Source organism: Adiantum capillus-veneris, chromosome 11 (assembly GCF_014529385.1).
Source record: "Adiantum capillus-veneris isolate H3 chromosome 11, ASM1452938v2, whole genome shotgun sequence".
Classification (NCBI taxonomy): domain Eukaryota; kingdom Viridiplantae; phylum Streptophyta; class Polypodiopsida; order Polypodiales; family Pteridaceae; genus Adiantum; species Adiantum capillus-veneris.
In genome coordinates, this window is record NC_140941.1 from 21,770,290 (window position 1) to 21,794,014 (window position 23,725).

The window sequence follows — 23,725 nt, forward strand, 5'->3', positions numbered from 1 at the left end:
ATTGTGATTGGTAGCATAATATTTAGTGCTTTTGTTTAGCACCAAACATTAAATTCAATGTAATTTTTTGTCATAATCACTTGTCTAGGCTTAAAAATCAAGCAGTCCGACGAAGCTAGTTTGACCAAGCTAGGCGTTAGAGATCTTCTCTTAATACTATGGGGAATGCCTTCCTAATAATTAATGGTTACTTAGGTTCTTAATCCAATTTAGGCAGCATTGTGTGAAATGTACTAGCGCTTTCTAGTGGGCTTAGTTTCTATTGACCTTTAGCTTAAAGATTATAAAGGGAGTTTACTAGTGTGATGAGCCTGGGGAGGGTAACAATGTTATATGACTCCCCAAAGTTACAAAATTAAAATTCTGAAAACGAACAAAAAAAAAACAAAGTGCCACAATGTAAAATCTTAAGCTGGAAGAGAAATCTCAGCTTGATTTGGTACTCCACTCACATGTATCGCCTATGGTACTAGAGCCCTAGAGGTTCCCAGTGTAGGCGCTTTTTCTTGAAAAGTAAAAAACCCAAGGCATACAAAATAAGCACACACATCAAAATTGAATCACTGTGAAAAGACTTTGGGCGGTCAAAGAAGAGGTAATCAGTCAGGCGATGAAATCATGAGAAATTCCTTTTCTTGTAGCTTAACTACAAGGTCTTCTAGGTATAGCCTCTAGTCAGCCCTCGAACATGAAATACTTGGCTCTCACGATTAAAAAACTTAATTAACTTGAGAAAATTAAGAAGCTTACCCATGGTATTAATAGTCGATCTCTAGTGCCTTTCGACCGTTAAATTAGCGACCCCAGACTTGTTTAATTTTTTACCTTTACATCTGTTTATGCATTTGATTATATTGTAATTTAATGTTTATTGCTAACAAAAATGGTTTAAAATTCTGTTACCAATCACATTGTCTGCCTACAACTGCATATGCTTTTTAATTCTATATGAGAATGCAATTATTGTGCCAATGTTGTTTGATTTTGTAGTGACTGAAGAAGGCTAAGGACATTCATCTCAAATGCTCTTCCACCTCGACGAACGAGCTTCAACTCAATAGCTTCCGAGGACGGAATCTTCATCAGGAAGGGGGGCATGTTAACCCTCACGGCTCACGGACACCATATCACCTATGATGGACGTTGTATCATTTACTTGGTAGAGTTAGGTATCAGGATTTTTGGTCCAAAACTAGGAAAAGGGTAAGAGTGATCGCCGATGAGAGGCGCACTCTAACTGGAACATTCAAGGGATTAGTTGGCTAAGCATGGGCGCCCAAGTGTGAATGGGGCGAGCTCATATAAAAGTCAACTAAACCTAAAATTCACTCATTCTCTCATTTGTGCAATTGAAGAGTGCTCTTGCTCCATCTCCATCTACTTCTTCTTCATCTCCTTGTGTGTGTGTGTGTATGCGAGAGAGAGAGAGAGAGAGAGAGAGAGAGAGAGAGAGAGAGAGAGAGAGAGAGAGAGAGAGAGAGAGTGAGAGAGAGAGAGAGAGAGAGAGTGCGATCGAGCATTGCGGCGGCACAACGGCGGCGAGGCGGTTGAGCGCGGCGTAGCGGCGTCTCCCTCTTCTTCGCGGCGATGAATCCTCCACGACATGAAGCGTAGAGCGGTGAGTGACACACCAACGCCATATTTGAGCTTACTAGTTTAGGCTTGTCGTGTGCTTGGAGCCATTTGTTGCTCGCACACAGTGTATCGGCAAGTTCTTTGCATTGACACGTGCGACATACGCGCACAATATGGAGCTCAAGTGTCTCTTCGTTCTCAGCCTCCAATCCTTCGCAGAATTGTTTCCTCCGTGGAGCAACTTGGATGACAAAGAGTCAACATGGTTTACTCAAATCTTCTTCTTCTTTTTCCTTCTACAATGGATCTATAATAAACACAACCTGTTCACAATGCTGCAAAAGAACAAATGTATCCCGATCATGCGTTCACACTCACCTAGAGTTGATTTGAATCAGTCCACTCCTATCTTTGCCCACAGTTCCATTGGGACCAATAGTAATTACCTTGAACCACTTCACATCAAAAATAAAAATATCAAACTTTTTGAAGCTAATTTTTAAGATGTCTTGGATATAGCTAAAGTATTCAAGTTGGCAAGTCTGTGTATTATCATCCCTATCACTACTCCGACTTTCTTGAACAAAGATTGCCCTGATACCACTGTCGAAGGTGGCCCGTCTATCCGTTGCACTAAGAAGTGTCACCCATGTGATCACAAAGCTCCATATTTGTGATACTACTGATAGATAAAACAATTTTAGACTCACATTGCATATATTTTTATATGGTTTTAAAAAGAGAAGATACAATACATACATGCCAATTGCATCCCCTCAACATCTCCTCTTTCTCTTCAGTGATCAATACTTCATTTCGGTTTGCCTCCGAGATTGTAGCATCGAGCCAGCGTCCACAATAGGAAAGTCTGACATTGTTTGAAGGTGATCTAGAAAGAAAATATTTCTAGTAAATCAATCGCTGATCAGTCAAACGTTTTTGCTTTTCCACTTTATATTTCTCAATCCACTTTTGCATGACTTCTGAGTTGAGAAGACAAAATCTCATAACCTTTTTACGCATTTTGATATCCATCTTCCTCATGATGTCCCTGTCCATGTGGCTTCTCCCCAATTAGCTTGGTGTTTGTCTCAGAAGTCCACAATAGGGGCATCCCTGGGTTAGCTGAACCCAAGAACTCACTGATAAAAACAAGAGACTTCTGCACAAGCCATTCTACCCTCAGGGCAAGCCCTTTGACAAATGAACCATTTTGGCGTCTTCATGAATCTCTCCAAGCAGAACATCTACCTATAATGGACCATTCCAGCGACTGTAACTTCATCAACCACATGCACAAGTAGATGCATTTGGATAGTAAGAATGTTGGTTGGAAATACTTCTCCACCATACACATCGCCTCTATAGCATTTAAGCGAGCTGCATCTATGATGTCTCTCTTGATCTTTTTTGATGAGATCCAACACACTAACTCACTAATCTTATAACAGTGTGTTTCTTATGTCATTAGTCAGGCAGTGTTTGATGACAATTGGTAAGATAAATTGCAAAAATTTATGTCAATCATGAGACTTAACACTAGAATGGTAACATGACACTTTTATGTCCTTGGACACTTTTGTGTCCTGTTAAGTGACAATTTTTCTTGAATTATTTGAAGAGTATGAAAATGAATTTCTAGGTGCTATATATCCACAAAGTTGCCTTATGAGCTGAAAAAAACTTAGCATTTTTTTGGAGTATCGATCTCACCATTAACGTTACTCTTGCACAACATTTTTGAACCTAAACTGTGTGAAAAAACGGGTCCCGTTTTTGGCTTTTTTTTTTCAATTTTTGGCAACTATACCACTCTAAACTTTATGTTTGTGAGGTTTAGATGGCTAGAGGTTAGGCCTTCATAGTTCTCAACATGTTTTGATGCTTGTAGGGGGAGCTAAGTGTTAAAATTGAAAGTTATGACCAATTTACAAGAATTGCATAATCCTGTTTTTTGGGCAAAATTAGCACTTTTATGATTTTTTTGGTGGCTTTCTTGATATCCAAATTCAATTTTGATTGTGTAAGTGTAATGTATAACATAAAGCTTATCTTCCTTGAGTTTTGGGGGACCTAATATGCTATATAGCATAGTATATGATGATGGTTGAGTTTTTTGATTGCTGAAGAATACGATACATTTTAGAGTAGCAAGTATAACTTTCTCAATATTGCTAGTTCCTTAGGCCAATCATGTGTATTTTGTAGGTAGTCACCGTATCTAATCATAGACTACAAACTTGGCTAGATATTGAGTAGTTTCTATGGGTTTCTAGAGGTCATAATGCTAAACCTAGTTTTTTCATGTTTGCTGTGTTTAGCACTTTATCATTGCCCCCAAGGTTCCAATTGTGAGAGATCCATTATCCTTTTGACATTCTCCATGGCTCCTTTTGAATCCAAAGGCCCAAAGGGAACTAAGAAAACATGTTATATAGTATCTGTATTGAGCGCGACTATAGAAACTTTGATGATAGGTCCGCAGAATGGCAAAAATGCAACTTTTTTGTACATATTTTTTTTGCCCAAAAAAAAATTAGTGCGGTAAAAGCAACGATATGTTTTGGTCACCAACCCATTGAAGTTAACGGGGCATTTTATGTCATGTCCTACAAAAATCCCCACTCTTATTTATATGCAATCAACCGTAAGAAATTGCTGTTTTGGGCAAAATGCATTGGTCCATCAACTTTGGAGGCTTGTAGTGACCAAGGGATGAAAAAAATTACAAGTTTCTCATTTTTTCCATATGGAGTAGTTATTGAACTATAAGCTCATGAAAGGATTTTTCAAAATGAGTGGATCTACTATGGTTTTGGAAATTTTTCCCAAAACCCTGAAAGGACACTTTTATGTCCTGTTAGGTTACCATTCTAGTGTTAAGACCACTTCGTTTGTTATCTTTAGTAAAAGCTGTTTTCAAGCATCGCATGATCCCAGTAGGAGTTTTGAATGTAGATATGAATTTCTTTACTTGTTGCTCCCCCGCCTTTCTCAAAACCCATGAAGCTTTTGGTATAGCATAATTTCCATTGGGTTTAAGACAACGCCATATCTCTGGAATTCGACCCACGACTTGCAGGTCATCCTTGCTATCCCTTTTTTTAGTAATGGTCTTCCACAAGATCTCCCCCACATTTTTAAAAATATGCATTGGGTCAAGCAAATGATTTATAATAAGCAAGTCACTTCAATATGGAATGTCATGAAAATAGAGTCTTTTCATCCAGGTGGCATAAACTCTCTTGATTCTTGCCACATGCTTTTCCAGCCACTCGCCTTTAATGAGTGCATGTTATTTTTGCATATAGTTGGTCCACGCAGCTTATGACCTTCATAAAAAATCATCCATGTTCCTCGTACACTGTCTTGTCCAAATAATCAGAGCGACGAAAGCCAAGTCAAGCACCACATAGCGGACATGCATGGTTGCTCAAGCAACTCAAATCTTTTAACAAAAAAGAAAGAACGAAAAAAGATTAAGGATTGAACTAGCATCACCTATAGAATGCAAATAAATATAGGTTTCAAAGTACTTACCTGAACACTCACCAAAGCTTGGCCAATCGTGCATGGTCCACATGAGGATTCCTTGTACGTGGACATATTGTCGATTGACCGGTTGAGACATGTCAACCACAACAATCCATGTCCGCAAGATTTGAAGCTCTTCTATAAGTGGTTCCACATGAACATCCATGTTATTTACCTTGTTCTTTCCTGAACAATCAATGACAATAGTAGATGGCCCTTCTTGATAGCCAACCATGGTGGAAGATTATAGTTCACTAAGCAAATAGGCCATGTGCTCCACGAGGAACTCTGAATTCCAAATGGGTTTACTCCGTTCATTGCCAAACCAAAACAAACACAACGAGGTTCTTCTTTAAATGCAAGCCATCATTTCTCTATGTGCTTCTATGCAAGAGAATCAGCAGGCACCCGCATCACATCATATGTGGATCTAGTGCTTTGATGCCATGTCATCAAAGTTGCTATAGACTTGCACATATACATAGCCTTTATCCCTTGAAGGATTGGAAAGTATCGTAGAATCTTTGCAGGGACAAATTTGTGTGTCCTCTCTATACCTATTTGATCCGCATTTGGGACATTGTTTCAAATACTCGTACTTATTTTGAAAGAGTACACAATCATTAGGACATGCATGCATTTTAGTATAACCCATCCCCAAGTTCGTAAGCAGCTGTTTGACAGCGGGTCGAATAGGGGACATGTGATTGCCTTCTGGCAAAATTTGCTCATTGAACAATCTATCAAAACCATTTGAACAATTTAAACAAGAACTTTGGCTTTCCAGGTAAATTAGTATGACATATATATATATATATATATATATTTACTTGAAAGCTTTGTAACACTCGTGTCGGACCATCCATAAATAGATTGTAGAAAAAGCATTGCCAAAGCTGTACAAAGAACATAAATTTTGACACTACTGTAAAGCGGAATGCAAGCAAACCTTTTCATCATCTCTCCTTCCTCTTTGTCATTTTTTGCTCGTGGACGGGATGATTGAGGCTGAGAGGTAGTGTTGCCTTGATTACTGGCGCTTTCTTCACCTTGAATTTCAATGATGGGGTCCATGTCGAAGAATGCATCCAACATCTGTTCCATCTCAACTTCTTGAAAAGTAGCATCGATGGTTGATGGGGTAGAATCCACTAGTAGTGTTTCATTTGATGTTCACCTCCCCTGTTGAGTCCGTGTTGAGATTGGAGCGATATCGAATATCCAAGATTTGACCTATTCTCTCTTGACCATGAGATTGATAACGTAGATCTTGTAGCTGCTCTATAGGGAAAAGGCTGTTATTGTGTATATGGTGATCACAGATCTTTTGTTTTCAAAAGATTTGATGCTTATATAGCATACAAGGGCAGGCCATCCTATCATCCATAATTAAACTGAAGATTGTAAAACAAATTAGCAAGTAATAGTGAGTGCACACATCTTGACTGTTATTAGAGCATATAACATGAGCTAATAGATAAATTTGAACAAATGGCTAGCTATCCCTAAGTGGACCAACAACCAATCATAAACGTCTTTGCATGGCTAACCATGATGGAAAAATCTAAAGCCGCTAGCCCTAATCGACCAAACCAAGAACATCTTTGCATGACCAACCCTAATTATCCAAACCAAAAGCGGATAACAATGTAATATTACTACCTCATATTCTCTAGCCATGCCCGATCCCTGCACACCTTGATCTAGAGGTGCACGAAGATCAAGACCACTAGGTAATACTTTCGTCTTTATTGGTCAATCCCTATATTCATGGTGTGACATAAGTACGTCTACATGACAATGCATGTAGATCAAGGACATACCTTGATTGGTAAAAACCTATCCTAAAACTCCTATCGGTCAAACTAACCCTCTAATCCTTAACTAAAACCTAATCTAATTGGAATGGCCAAATGCTGTCCTAATCCAATTTAGAGCGGCTTAACCTAAGCACCTTTACATAGAGTACCCTAACCAACCGAACACAACCATCTATTAATGGCCACACAAAAATCTGCTAGCCCTAATCGACCAAATCATAAGCGTCTTTGCACAACTAATTCTAATCGACCAAGCCATCTACCGCTATCCCTAATCGGCCAAACCAATAGCGTCTTTGCATGAATATCCCTAATTAGCCAAACCAATGGCAGATAGCAATGTAACTTAACTACTTTCATAATCTCTAGCCATGCTCGATCCCCGCACACCTTGTTCTAGAGCTGTACATAGATAAGGACTACCGGATAATACTTTCGTCTTATTGGTCAATGCCTATATTCATGGGTGCGACATAAGTACTCATTCATGTCTACATGACAATACATGTAGATCAAGGACAAACCCTAGTACGTAACAGTCTATCCTAAAACACTTATCGGTCAAACCGTATGAACACGACCATCTATTAGCGGCCAAACCAAAAGTCACTAACCCTAAGCAGACTAAAATAGCCAAACACTATCCTAATCCAATTTAGAGCAATTTAACCTAAGTGGATTTACCTTGTGTACCCTAATCGTCTAAACAACACGACGCGCCATCTATTAGCGGCCAACAAACCAAAAAATGCTAATTCTAAGTGGCTAGCCTTAAGTAGACTAAAATGACCAAAGGCTACACTAATATGATTTGAAGCGGCCAAACCTAAGCGATTTCACACGGTCTATCCTAATGCTCCAAATACGATGATCTTTTAGCGGCCAAACCAAAAGTTGCTAACCCTAAGCCGCTAACTCTAAGTCACTAATCCTTAGCAGCTAGCCCTAAGCAGGTTGAAATGTCCAAACATTACCCTAATCCAATTTAGAGCGGCTTAACCTAAGGGACTTCACACAATGTATCATACACTAATCTGATTTGGAGCGGCCAAACCTAAGTGGCTTTACATGGTGTATCGTAAGGCTCTAAATACGGCCATCTATTAGCGGCCAAACCAAAAGTCATTAACCCTAAGCCACTAACTGTAAACTGCTAACACTTAGTGGCTAGCCCTAAGCAGATTGAAATGGCCATAATACAATTTAGAGCGGCTTAAACTAAGCAGCTTTACATGTCTGAACACGATGCCCATCTAATAGCGGCCAAACCAAAATTTGATAACCCTAAGCAATTATATCTAAGCATACTGAAATGGCCAAATGCTACACTAATCCAATTTGGAGCTGCCAAACCTAAGTGGCTTTACATGGCCTACCCTAGTGCTCTAAATATGGCCACCTATTAGCGGCCAAACCAAAAGTTGCTAACCCTAAGCCACTAATCCTAAGCGGCTAGCTCTAAGCGGATTCAAATGGCTAAACGTTTCTCAAATCCGGTTTGGAGCGGCTTAACCTAAGCGGCTTCACACAACTACCTTAACTATCTAAAAGCTGCCATCTCTATTAGCAGCCAAACACTAAGCCGCTAAGCCTAAGCGGCTAGCCCGGCCTGAAGCAAACTGAAATGGACAAATGCTACCCTCACCCAATTTGGAGCGGACAAACCTACCCGGCTTTACACGGCCTACCCTAACCCGTTTAGATACAACCATCTATTAGTGGCACAAACCAAAAGCCGCTAACCTTTAGCGGCTAGCCCTAAGTGGACTGAAATGGCCAAACACTTCCCTAATCCGATTTAGAGTGGCCTAACCTAAGCGGCTTTACACAGCCTACCCTAACCATCTGAACATGACCATCTATTAGTAGAACCTAATTCGCTAACCCTAAGGTGCTTTATGCGACCTATCATAACCGTCAAAATATGGCCATATAACAAAAAGTCGCTAACCCTAAGCAGCTAGCTCTAAGCGGAGTGAAACGGCCCTAAACGCATTGAAATGACCAAATGCTAAGTTTAAGCAGACTGAAACATGCAACTAGCCAATCCTAAGTGGCAACTTTTAAATAAATTAAAATGGCCAAACCCTAACACTTTAACCTAAGCATTCATGTCTAAACGAACTAAGATGGTCAAATGTATTAAACGAACTAAATTTTAATTTAAACATGAACAAAGTAATAATTTTTTTAATTTAATTATAAATTGTTATAAATCAAATTGAAATAACTCAATGATTCTTTTTCAAACTTAACATAAATTGTTAAGTTTTTATTTTTTATTTTTATTTTTTTTAAAGATTGTGTGTGTGTGTGTGTGTGTGCACATGTGTAAATTTATATGAATCTTTATTTATTTACGTGTTTATGTGCATGTGTGTGTGTGTGTGTGTATGCAAGAAAAGAAAGGGATAGTGCACTCACAAGCAACCTAAGTGAGCGCAAAATGCTTGAGAGGATGTCGTGTGCACCAAATCTGCAAAAACACACACACGCACACACACACACACACACACACGCACGCACGCACGCACACGCACGCACACGCACACACACACACACACACACACACACACACACACACACACACACACACACACACACACACACACACACACACACACACACACACACACACACACACACACACACACACACACACACACACACACACAAACGAAAAAACGTACCATAAATGTACGAAATAATCTTACCTTCTTGCCGTCGATGAGTGTAGATGTGAAGCCCGGTAAGTCCCACAACAACAGATCTGAAGCAAGGGAGAAGAGGAGAGCAGGAGAGTTTTGAAAAAAGGGGGCAAAACAGGAGGAGAGAGCCCACGGTTCTGTTTTTTTAATTGGCATTGGTGCAAGTGTTGGTTTTCCCGTCGGTATACGTGTCGATATTTGCATCGAAAAGTGTGTCGATACAATCATCGGTAAAATATGTGCATTGGCAATTCAATTTTTTATTTTAATTTAAAAATTGGATCTCCCTCTAGGTTTAGTAATGCATATACCGACACCTGCCAACAATGTCAGTAATTTGGCATCGGTATGAGCCTATGCCTCTTGGAAAATCTGTCTTTTTTAAAAAACCTTGCATCCTTTAGTCGAGTGTTTGCAAGCTCAATGTGTTCAAGCCTTCTTTCCAATTGCTGTATATGCAATGCAAGAAGGTATTCTCCACTCAATCCATCTTCCCATGGCAATACATCTTCTCATTCCATCTTCCCATGGAAATGAATTCCATGGAAGGACCACATCTTCAATTTGCATCACATGTTTTTGACCATACATCAATTCAACAGGCATATAGCTAGTGGCTGAACTATGTGTTGTATAGTTAGCCCATAATGCAATTGGCAGTTACCTTGGCCACTCTCCAAGCTTACCTTCACAAGCCTTAGCCAACGATTTTGTTAATGTAGGATGTAGGCCTCTTTCACTCAAGCTAGTTTGATGCCCATCTTACAAAAGAACTCCCTTGCTTCTTCAACATCCAATTCTCCTCTATCTTTAGTTATCTTTCCCACACATCTATAGTGACATATCACATTTTCAAGAAGGAATTTACATATTGATTCTGTACTCTTTGTTCTCAATGCATGGCCTTCAACTTGATTAGGAAAATCTTCTCTCTAGCACCAAATACCTCATTTTCCAAAGTCCTAAAGACATTGTGACCAAGTCCACAACCCATTTGTAATGTATGGCCAATGGATAAGTAGGATGTAGTCCATCACAATGCCGTACGTTTGAATACATTTGACATGCTACACAAAACTCCACAAACTTAGCCACATCCTTATACATCCCTTTCCACCACCACATTTCTTTTAATTTGGCAAATGTTACACATATACCTCGATTTCTTGCCCATAAACTTTCATGGAACGCCTTGATAATCTTTTGCTGAGTAACCTTATCACAAACTACCCACAATTGTGTTCCATCTCTTTGTTTATGACACTTCCATAAGTAGCCATCCATCAAGAAGTATCCATATGCTATCCTTCTTATCCTCTTAAATTCCTTCCTAGTTCAATCATCCTCCTTGTACAAGGTACTTAAATAGTGACCTAGAAAGATTCATTCACCCTCATATAAATCCTTTAGAAAAGACTCAAGAAAAATACAAAACATGTATGATTACACTTTGCACGAGCAATAGTGTAAAAATTTGTGTTTGCACCATCTCTCTCAGCAATCATGTCCTTTTCATCTTCATACCTTGCCCTAGATAGCATATTTGCCATTTGATTGTCCTTCCATGCAATATGTTTGAACTTAGGATTCAAGGTCTTTATGTAGGCTATCCATCGCAACATAGAAATGTCAAGAGTCGAACAATTTGTAATCATTCCAAGAAAAGGCAAAAAATTAGTTTCCACAACACCATTGATTTTCCTATCAAGTAATCCTTGTCACATCTCAATACTGTAACAACTCCCCATAAAACCCTTTTGACCTTGTCACACCTCAATGCTATAACCACTCCCCATAATTCCCTTTTTACCTGTGTATAATCTCATTGGTAAGAACTCAAAACCTGGTCCCATAAATCACCACATACCTTTTTCCTTTGTTATCTTCCATATTGCCCATCCTATCCTTGTAGGACTTGTGTCCACTGTCACAATGACATGTCTTTCACAGCATAGTCTACCTTTCTCAAGGTTGATGATGAAAGAAGTAGCTTCTTTAGATTCCTCATGGATTTTGTATGACCTTCTTCCCATTGAAACTTTTGATTCTTTTCAAGAACTCTATAAAGAGGATTTGTACATGTGCATAATGTGGTATCCAAGTAGGATATAAAATGCAAGCACCAAGAAATCTTTGAATTTTAATGACATTTGTGCATGTTTTTTCATGTTTTTGATTGCATCCATCTTTTTTGGACAAGGCCTTCTACCATAAGGACCACACATATGCCCCACAATCAACACTTCATTAACTCCAAATACTATTTTTTGTCTTGATAGGGTAATATTGACTTCTTCCAACCTTGACAAAATCTTCTCACAGTCTTTGATATGGTCTATAACAAAGTTATGGCACCCCCTTGGATCCATATCTTCATCTGTGTCTTTGTCTTCACACCTTTCTTTTGATGGGTGCATCATCAAGAAATGGCACTAGGATTTGAGATATAAAGTCATGTAGAACCTTTTTTCATTCCGTTCATCATATGTGCAACTAATTTTTTTTCTCGTTGAGGTAAGGTATACATCCTTACCAATACCAAAGACATTTTAATACTTGTTAAATTTCTCTCTATCAATATCTAGTTGAAATTGACCATACCTCGAATGGAGATCTTGGAGAGAGAGAGAGAGAGAGAGAGAGAGAGAGAGAGAGAGAGAGAGAGAGAGAGAGAGAGAGAGAGAGAGAGAGAGAGAGAGAGAGAGAGAGAGAGCACGGCACACATATATAGCGAGGGAGATCCAACCCTCTTCTTCACAATAGAACACGATAGTGCATTAGTTTGTGTGTGGCTCATAAATTGTTTATCTATACATTTAAAGGTTAGCGGATGTAAGTTAGTGAAGAACGGTGGGCACCCCACCTACATGGTCATTAAACCAACATTCTCCCACATGATCGCCAATGTGGGAGGGTATCAAACTATACTTTTATAGTTAGTGAAGAATACGGCACCTTTACCTGCCAATGCCCATCAGTGCTCAAACTAATTGCTGGAGAGATTCTTAGTGAGTGCATCTGTTGTGCTCTCTGATGTATGTATCTTCACCAAGTCAAGCTTCTTTTGTTAGGAAATTTCAATTGAAGTGATAATACACATCAATGTGTTTTTTCCTTGCATGAAACACCGGATTCCAAGGCAATAGCACTCTGGCTGTCAAATTAAAGAACTAGTATCTTCTACTCATGCCGAGATTTTCCACTAGACGAGTAAGCCGTATAGCTTCTTTGCATGCTTCACTCAAAATGACATACTCTGTCTCTGTAGTGGAACTTGATGTACAATCTTGAAGAATGGTTCTCCAAGAAATAGCAAAACAAGCACAAATGTAGATCCAACTAGTCGTTGATTTACGATTGTCAACACAGCTTGCATAATCACTACCAACATATCCCCTAATGGATAAATCTCCATGACCATAGAATAAGTATTTATTTGATGTGCTACTCGAGTATCTAAGAATCAATTTGATAGCATCCCAATGCTTCTTTCTAGGATTGGGCATACACCTACTAATAACTCCCATTGCATATGCAATGTCAGGTCTCCTAGTAGCCACCACGTCATACATGAGACTGCCCCAAGCTATCCGCTTTCACATATATCACAACATGTACATTATTAATTTTATTCCCATACATCAAAAAGTATCAAAAGTGAGGTGAAAATTTTTATTTCAGATTGTGTACATGCCACGTGATGACAATGCACAATAAACCTCTTCTTCATGCCACACAAGGCCTCACACTACCACAAAGTGAAGTAGGCGCCATATCAGGTACTTTCATGGATATCCAAATTCCTAGCCTTGGCATCTTTAATTTGTCTTATATTCAATGGTTTCACATACTCCACATTGTTCGAATAAAATATTGTGCATGACGCTTCATTTCCATGGTTGTGTGCGAGAAAATTTATTGTTGGGAGGCAAACCCACCGACAACTTTTCAAGACATACATACACCATGCAATCATCTCTAGCTTCTTGATTTAGCCTATATTAGTAGTGAGCTAGTGCTTAGCCAACCTTTGTACGTATAAAGAGAGGTTTAAAATTGAAATTTGCACTTCATAATGGTAAATTTCCTCCTTCTTTTTCTATGTCTACCATATTTGTTGTATGAGAGCAAGGATTTGAGCATTGATCGATTGTGGGGGTGATGATTATCTGAAGATATCCATGCATAAATGAACATCATTGCAACAAATTTTTTGGCTTACGCATTCCTTTAGCATGTGGTTTGGCTAACATTCTCTTTGCATTAAATGAAATTCCTTGTGATTGTATGCATGTGTGATTCACTTTGAGAGCTATCTTTGGTAATGCATTGATGCTTGGGCAATGAGAGTGTGCATTAAAATTTGGGCTTGGCATCAATTGTGCATTCTTAAAGTGCTTGAATTAAAGTGAAGCAAGCCACATAAGCACTAATGATAGAGCCTTAATTTGAAGGGGTATTGGCCTATGATGCAAAATTGAGAATTGATTAGATGGTCATTATGCTTTGTATGGGTTGCATTATGGGACTTGAGTGATAGAGCATAGCATTTTTCGTGCTTGATGTCTATGTAAACTCTCTTTAGCACTAATGATCGAGCCATTTTTTGAAGGATCATTGGTAGGCATAAGATTCCATGGGGCATGTAGGGGTTAGAGTATTTGGATTTCTAGCGCCATTTCCTCAAAAGTTGCAACCATCTCTAGCTCATTAGATTGACCTAAAATTGTAAATCTCCATTTGAGCTAGTGTTGGCCAGCTTTTTTGGAGTTTTAAAATGCAAGATTTGTCTTTTATGAGCCACTTCATTTCATTTAAAGTTGAATGATTTCTAGCTTATGGCTTGACCTTTCAAGAGCCACTTCATTTCATTTCATTGAAGGCTGAATGATTTTTAGCTTAGGGCTTGACCTACATTCAAGTTTTCATTTGTGCTAGTAATTAGTCAACTTTTGATCATGAATGAGAGATTGTAAAATTTTCATAAATTGGCTTATTGAGAAGCATTGTATCTCTCATATTTTTCTATATATGCATACAATTTCTACTAGAGAGCATCATGGAATTAACCAAAGGCACTTTTTCCTTAGGGTTTTTTTCATTTGGCATATTCGGGTGTTCAAGACCTTATAACTAGGATTTCAATAAAGTTTTATGTGTATTTTGGTTTTCAATATTTGTTTTTTGGATTTGAGTTTCCATTAACGATTGCTTCAAAAAACTTGGCTTTTAGTAAACTAATCAAGGGGCCTCAACTAGATGGATGCTTGGCTCTCAAGGATGATCCAAGAGAACAATTAGGTGAATTCCTTCCATGCTTTGCTCTTTGCTTATCTCTACATTCTAGCTTGGATAGTGTGTTTGCTTCTTAATATGATTCTCATCATTCCATAAACTAAATGTAAAAGTTTTAAAAAATTGAATCATTAGAAATTTGGTTTTATTTATGTTAATCATAGGTAATTTATCTTGACCTTAGGTTAATCTAGCTCATTTTTTATTAGTCTTAGACTCCTAATGATTACCTTAATATTCCACTCATGTCTAACATGACCTAGGGCTATGATTAGGCTTTATTCCCTTAGTCCATTTTCCATAAGCATCTCTAATTATGGAAGCATAAAAAGTGCTAAAAAATGAACAAATAAATAATAGTTTTTTTTATGTCTAAGCTTGTGTCTTTGTTAGGCCTAGTGCCTTATTGGCATTTGGAAGGGAAGGGAAACCACCTTGGCTTGCTTGGTCAAGGCTCTACACCGATGTCTTGGGCTGACAGGGGATAGCCGTCACCATGATAGGCTAGCAGACTTTTGGAGACATTCCTTGTGGGTTCAAGGAGCCAAGAGTTGTAGCTTGACATGCCTTGGGGTGGTCGTCTTGTGATGTGCTTTACATTTTTCTATGAAATCTTAAAAAATAAAATCTTTCATGAGCTTCATTTCAAGCTAAGTGACAATGTACTAACGGATTTTTTTAGCTTAGTTCTAGCCCATAGACATGCATAGGCTTGGTTGTTGCAGTAAGAATGATATGGTTTTCAAACTAGTCGGTTATGAACTTTAATCTTTCTTAAGAGGAAGCCCATTGCATGGATTCTCTCTATGAGAGTAGAGGGATCCCTTGAATCCTCTCATTCAATGCATCCAATGACCCTCATCCCTCCAAGCCCTAGATCAGCTATTGCGCCATGGATTGATGATTTTGTGGGTCTTGGGTTGCAAATTAGGCCTATGCTAGGTTGTACCCCAACAAACACCAGCCTTGTACTACATTACACATAATGCTAATTTGCGACATCAAGAAAAACCACTATTGGGGTTTAATCCATGCATAAACTTGGAGTTCAACCCATGCATAAAGTTTTTCTATCTTGGAGTGCAATATGAATAAGCAATGATTGTCTATGCACTCAAAATGTCCCATGATCGGAGTTCAACACATGCTATAATGCATAATCACACATGTTTCAACCACATCAGTGCAAACCCTTCATGCATAGACACATCCACATGAGCAAGAACACATAAATACAAGCATTGACCATTTAGTTCTATGTGCAATGAGTTCACACAAAAGGAAATGTGCATAAACACTACAACATAAACATGAACAATCACCATCCATGACCGATCACATGTGAACAACCATGTGTGCATAAACACTACAACATAAACATGAACGATCACCATCCATGATCGATCACATGTGAACAATCACGTGTGCACAACCATATGTACATAACCACCCATGCATAACCATATGTGCATGACCTTACATGCATAACCACAATACCCATGCATAACCACATGAGCATAACTGCATGTGCATGCATACACATTTAAAGTACCCTCATCTTGTTATGTTGCTAATGGGATTTGAAGATTGTAATCTACACCCACACGTCCATAACCACATGCATTAGCACTAAATGTGTGTGCAATTGGAACTTAATCACATATGCTACATCCATGCTTGCATGCACACACACAACCACAATATGAAATTGTGCATGTAAAATTGAAACTGTGTATTGCATGGGTTGCCTCCCTCCCCCCCCCCGCCCCCCCCCCCCCCCCCCCCCCCCCCACACACACACACACACACACACACACACACACACGTGTGCACATATTGCCAGATTTCAAATTCCCCACGATGGCACTCCGCCTCAATTATTTCACACATGAATGCAATTATAATAGAGGCTCTTCATGGAATTTGAGGTAGGCAAAGGCTTCACTTTATGTTCAAACCATAGCTTTGTACAGGCTCCAAGGTTCTTGATGTAAGACATTATTGAAACAACAAGCAGGGTGCTTAACCGCTTGAACTTGGACTCTTCCCATGAGTGTAACTACTGGATATATTTTCTTCATGGCATTTGAGGTAGGCAAAGGCTTCACTTGATCTTTGAACCATAGCTTTGTATAGGCTCCAAGGTTCTTGATGTAAGACATAATTGAAACAACAAGGAGGGTGCTTAACTGCTTGAACTTGGATTCTTCCCATGGGTGTAACAATCTTGAGCTCCGCTAACATTGATCTTAGCAATTCATAACATATCAAAATATTATTCGATGAAATATTTAGCCAAATATATGTGCTCATTTTCCAAACCTATGGTGACGAGAGACCAAGGTTGATGACCATACGTGAGCATGAATGTACTAAATTCCTGGAAACATGCTTTGCATCATGGTAAGTAAACTCCAAGATGGACAAATAGTCTTCCCAACTTTCTATCTACTTTTTACTGACATAAGTGCGTATAGCATATTGTCTAGTACCTGATTTACTCACTCAATCTATACATCCATCTGATGGCGATCAATTGTGCTCAAACTAAGAGTAGTTCCAAAATTGTGGAAAACTGCTCTCCAAAAATGGCCATCATATTTTTTTTATCTCGAAATGCTCTCCCATTTATGTTAGGGATCTCCAAAGGACCAACCTAGAGAGGCTCAACTTTTTTCATTTGAAATTTTTGGCAATGTAACAAGTACTCATGTACATCCTTATGTAAACCTGGCCAGTAAAATTTCCTTCCAACTAATGCATATGTCTTCCTTAGACTAGGATGGCGTGCACTGGGCCTATCATGACACTAAAAAAGAATGATGTTGATGATAAAGTTGCATCAGCCCCTTGATTGGCCATGGTGGGAATCTTTGACCACACCCGTGGCGAATTGCATTATAAAATTGTTAGCTTGTTTTGAAGGGCAATTAAATTTGTATTAATTGATACCAAATTAATTTTGATTTTTTGAGTCATTGTAGAAGAGTATTAAAATCATGCATGTCAACAAAGTCATGATCATTTGGTAGATTTTCATCCTCTTCATCTCTCATGTCTAACATAGTCGCTTCTGAGCCCAAAGGTGGAATATGTTCAAAATCGAGCCTATGTTCAAATCTATTTTTGTTCGAGAGTGGGTGTTTCGACAACATGAGGAAGAACTTGAAGTAGAATTTTCTTTTAAGAAAGAAGGATACTCCTCTTGTAGCGGAATTATACCTTATGTAACTCGAAATCGAATAATACCATTAAAAACTCGTACTCAAAGACTACAAAAAACAAGAAATTTTAATTTTAATTTTTTTTTGCAACATGTCTAATCTTGCTTGCCGCTGTCGACTTCTCCAAAGCTTGCCAAGCAGTGACAAGTTGCCAAAGGGCCTAACCCCTGTGTATGAATGCCCTTTGTTAAGAGCCTTGGCCACAAGAGCCTCAAGCCCAAAATATAGGGTTCCACTATGTGAAAACCCTTGTGGCTATGAGAAGCACTTGTGTAGGTCAGTAGAGGCCCCGAGGGAGGTTGGTGATGAAGCAAAAAATGCCCTACACTTCAAGGCACCCTTGTTTGGTACTACTCTTGACATAAACGGTTCACGTCGTTAACACGTCGTCAATCTTTTCCTACTCCTTTTGTGGAAAAAGTATGGCACTAGTGCTAAAACTAGCATCGGTCACCCTTCCCATACCTAGAGAATACTCCAACCACCCTTCCCAAACCTAGATAATACTCCACTGAACTCTAATACCATTGAAAGAACCTAGGAGACTATGCTATGTCTTGTCCACCCACCCACCCTCCTCTATGTAGTCCCTAGCCCCAATCTTTAGGACCCCTTTGCCTCACCTCCATATCTTTAAGCCTTGTCCCCTAAGACCTTTTCCCTTACATATGAATGACTTGATTTTTCCCTAAGACCTTTTCCCTTACATATCAATGACTTGAGGATTAGAGCCAAATAGCAAGCTAATGATACAAACTTTTTTTTTGAGGCCCTTATGAGAGGGTGCTCACATTTGTGTACCTCTCTCTTTAAAGACGGCATTGAGTATTGTGTCAAACATTAGTTTTTATGATTTTGGTATTTAATAGTTCATTGTTTACACTTTTTTTTTCAAAAAAACATAATATTTTGTCGTGATACCACATGTTTTTAAATACGAGTGTCACTTTCTATTTTTCTCTCTCACAAAGAAGCCTCTTATTATGAAATTTTTCTCGATAGCTTTATGTAGGCTATAGTGAATTTTCACATTGTTTTAGGTATTTTTAACACTTCAAACTTCAAACTTCAAACTTCGATAAAGAGCTGGTAGTTCAAGGGCTGATGAGATTAAATATTGGACGGTTGGGATACAATTCATTATACTGTAGTCTATGCGTTTAGGGACGAGGGCTCAAGGGAACGATTATGGAGATTATACATGGTGGTCTTATAAAGTTTGATGTGATCTAGCAAAGGAACATTTATGTTTGCATAGTGGGATGATTGTGAATGGCTCCAAAACAAACGTTATGTTTGTGAAAACTCTTAGTAGGGAGAAGCCATGCATTGTGTACAATAAAGAGCCCCTTGAAGTGGTAGAGAGCTTCAAGTCCTTGGCCATAAGGTTCCGGCCAATCATAAATGGAATGCTTATGCTTTGCGATGACTGGAAGCTGGGAAGAGTGGCCATTATGCATTTGAAGTACTCCTTTACGGAGTGGAAGTATGGGGTGGCAGCATCTCTCAGTCTACTTTGAAAAGAGTTTGAGAATATCCAAAAGCGTGTTTTTACGAACTCTCTCTGAGTCAAGACACAAACACCATATGTGTTCTTACTTCTTGAGTCCGGATCACTTTTCATTATGGTTTTGGGTACGGAGAGAGTCTTGGAGTACATGGTTAAGATGCAGTAAAACCCTTCACATCGACTTCCAAGAATTGCAAGGGAATCAAGTAAAAAAGTCCAAAAGATGCACAAAGAGCAAAATCCTAAGTTCGGGATGGCTGCAAGACAAGTGACGGGATGCATTACACTTGCTTCATGATGCCTCCATAGACTCCAAAATGAATGAGGCTTTTTTACAAAGCCACAACCTGGGAGCAATCCCTAGGATCATAGTTCATACATTACACCACGTATATTGCCTTAGGCTACAAAACCATTTTCTTTTCTGAACGAGGGAACCACCCTCACATACTTGAGCCCATCTCCTTGAGTGCGATTCGCACCATCGCCTCCATCCAACTTACTCTCATCCTCTCGATGTGAGATAGGAGTCTCATTAACTTTGGACTTTATTCCCCCATAAAGTGCATGAGTCTGAGCATCACACCCTATTGAGTGCTCATCTTTTGATCACATTAGTGCTTGCCCCTATTTGTATACGGGATGCATATGCGTACAATGTACATGTGTATATGCCTAAGCAGCTTAATGCAATGCTCACACGAAGGGCTTAGTTCAACTATACCTTACAAAAATGTAACTATACCCCAAATAGCATTAGTTGCAAAACAACATACAAAATGACAATGAAGCATGTAGTTCAGACATGCATGAGACTTAGTTATTCAAAAACTAACCGATAACTGAGTCTCTCTTGTGCACTCTCTTGAGGAGCTCAGATTGTGGAAACTAGAATAACCTTTCCATGACCCAAGTGTGGTAGATTGTTTATCCCAGATCCCTTAGGAGTATCAAGTCTTGAGTTCAAAACTCGTCGGATAGATCTTTGAGGTCCATTGGATTGTTCCTAGGACGTTAAGACTTCTCTTCTTCTTTTTCACAAAAATTGCTGTGCGGCCCTACAGCTCAGAAGTTTGTGTAGGGTTTTGCAATCTTGAAGTTTTAAGCTTAAGTTTAGGCCCTCTTTATCTCTAAAACCTAGGACACTTTTCATCCCCAAGTTCAGAGAGCCAAGACTGTTGTCCCCAAGAATGATTACAGAGGTTTCTCATTAAGACATAAGCAACTGCCTCTTCAGGTATTAAATTCACTGCCTTTTGAAAGGTGAAGTGTGCGAGCTCTACATGACCATGCATGCAGCACATGCCCAGCAAACACAGCCACAAGTTCACATCATCAGCTTCCATCCTCATGTTTCCAAGAAGGTTCTCAACTCTCGTGAAGTCACCTGCACGGGCCAGCATGCTGGCCAATATGCAATAATGCTGTAAATCGGGTGTCATGTCCTGTTTGCAACAGCTCTGGTAATATTCTAGACCTTCTGCTGTCAGACCAGTACGACAACAGGCTGACAGAATTGAAGTAAGTGATATTTTATCTCTCTTTAAACCTGCAGCTGTAGAATTCTCCACAATGCTGAAAGCTGCCAAAGAATTCCCTTCACCTGCAACGCTAGTGACATAAGCATTTATGAGTGGCTCATCAAGCAAAAGAACTTCCTCTAGGACCATCTCTGCATCGACAGAGCTCCCACAACTCCCATATGTGTGAACAAGAGTAGCTGAGATGGAAGGAACAGAAACACGCCTAGCAGAAACCACACCAAAATGAACAGCATTACAAACCTCTAAACTACCAATCTCTCTCGACACATGTAGCATAAACATGAGTGAAACCTCATCTAGACTTGCATGCTTCTCTTGCATTTGCTTCATTATTTGCGAAGCTTTTTTGAGCTCCCCCTGCTCTATATACACAGATAGCATGGCATTGCAAGAGACAATATCTTGTTTAAGCAATCCTTGATAAATGGTCTCAGCTTCAGAAACGGCTCCGCACTTGCCATACAAACTGACAAACATACTACCAACACAAGCATCTGATGTATAATCCTGGCTATCGGAGTCTTTATGCAATGCTTGAACTATGAGTTGAGGAAGTGCAAATAAACCTCCGTGCTCTTGTCTTAAAAATCCGTCCATGAGGGTACTCAATGCTTGAAGAGCAACTCTATATGTATGCTGGTTCGGAGTCATGCCTTCCCTCTGCATCTCTACAAAAAGCTGTAAGGCCCTACCTCCTCGACCTTGATCAACATATGTCGAAATGATAGCAGTCCAGGACACAACATTGGAGTCTGATAATTTAGTGAACACGGCCTCGGCTTCAGGAACAGATGCACATTTTCTATACATAGTAACAAGGGCGCTACCAACTAAGTTATTTGATGTATATCCGATCCTCTGCGCGTCTGCATGTAAGGCCCGTCCAATTTGTAAGGGTATTGACTCTATACATTCTCTTTCAGCTAGAATCGTTGGTTCTTTCTCTACAAGAGAGCTGCATGCTTGTACAGCAAGCACAAAGGTGAGCTCATTGGGGCCATCATCTTCCATTTGTATCTGTCTGAACAATAGTAATGCGCGCTCAGCAAGGCCTAGATCAACATGTACTGAAAGCATTGCATTCCAAGTTACATGGGTACGACGAGGCATACCGCAAAACACCTCCTCTGCTTCAAGAATTGCCCCACATTTCCCATACATGCTCACTAGACCGTTGCAAACAAAAACATCAATTGTGACACCCTTCTGTTGGGCATCCGTGTGCACCTTCTTGCCCCTTTCGAGGTCTTGGATGCATCCGCAAGCTTTAAGGAGGCACACAAAGGTATACTTATCCGACTGAATACCACTTTCGAGCATGAGCTGATGCATGTTGAGAGCCTCATGCCCACGCCCACAATCAGCATAGGCAGAAATAATGGCAGTCCAAGAAAAAACTGTAAGGTGGGGCAATGAAGCTGAGACCTGAAGGGCTTCGTCGATGGCACCACATTTCGCCAGCGTCATGACCCAGAAGTCTGCAGGAGCGAGAGGAATGTGGGCACTGTGTGGAGCGAGTTGGGCATGGAGGAGCCTGGCAAGGGAGAAGGATTTGCGTTTGTTGCAAGCAGTGAAGAGGGAGAGATAGGTAGGACTTGAGAGAGGTCCTTGTATGCACGAGAGGGCATCCAGCGCGCCATGTACTCGCCCTCGCTCACACAGAAATCGAATGTCAGCCTCCGTGCCTGGTGGAATTGAGGATGCAAACCTCAACAACAAGCATCTTGTCCAAATCCGAGCACCAGCAAACATAACAGCTTCACCACTATCGCCATGATCGAAACGTCCAGAAGTCGAAGACAAATCCCTCGACCGAACGTTACTCACCTAGTTTGTTTTCAAAACTATCGTTTCCATTGGAAAGCTTAGGCAGGAATTTTGTGCGCATGGAAGATTTAGAAATTTTATCATGTCATTTTTTTCATACAATGCATAACATCAAGAGCTTCTACTCGAGAGGCACCGGATACCTAGCTAGGTACAATTGGAGGCAGTGGATGTTAGGGCTTGAATGATACAATGCATAACATCAAGAGCTTCTACTCGAGAGGCACCGCATGCCTATAGCTAGGTACGATTGGGGGCAGGGGATGTTAGGGCTTGAATGATGATGATTTATCATGCAAATACTGCTATTCCGGACTCCACTTAGGCAAGTTAGTTGAAGAACTTTAAACTCATTTTAAACCTACCGAAGAAAGGTATCTTGAACTCTTTTGAGAATACATTTCTTTGATGGGGAGATTCTCATGGTGCTCTCCACCTTACAGATTTCCAACTGAACCAGACAATCAAGTGCAACCTCTCTCAACAACAAGGGACCTAACTGCTATTGAGTGAACCTTCAACAAAAGGAAACGCGGGAAATCACTTGCAAGATCCCATGTTTTGGATCAAGTTGATCTTGCAATGGCCGACAAAGTTGATGAGATTTTTCACCCTCCTACAGAGCAACTCCTTGGATTCAAGCACTGCACCAACTCAACTCAAATCTTTCTGTCAAGATTGTATCATT

The 23,725-nt window shown here is 39.7% G+C and overlaps 2 protein-coding genes across 2 annotated transcripts; both read right to left on the minus strand.

Annotated features, from left to right (window-relative positions):
* Positions 1-19,267: 19,267 nt before the first annotated feature.
* LOC147446982 (uncharacterized) lies at positions 19,268-20,250 on the minus strand. Its single transcript, XM_086522899.1, has one exon. It carries the CDS (start codon positions 19,946-19,948, stop codon positions 19,367-19,369), a length of 582 nt encoding a protein of 193 aa, XP_086379025.1. The 5' UTR covers positions 19,949-20,250; the 3' UTR covers positions 19,268-19,366.
* Positions 20,251-20,396: 146 nt separating this feature from the next.
* Positions 20,397-23,037, minus strand: LOC147446983 (pentatricopeptide repeat-containing protein At3g13880-like). Its single transcript, XM_086522898.1, has one exon. The coding sequence runs from the start codon at positions 22,960-22,962 to the stop codon at positions 20,797-20,799; it is 2,166 nt and encodes a 721-aa protein (XP_086379024.1). The 5' UTR covers positions 22,963-23,037; the 3' UTR covers positions 20,397-20,796.
* Positions 23,038-23,725: the final 688 nt, after the last annotated feature.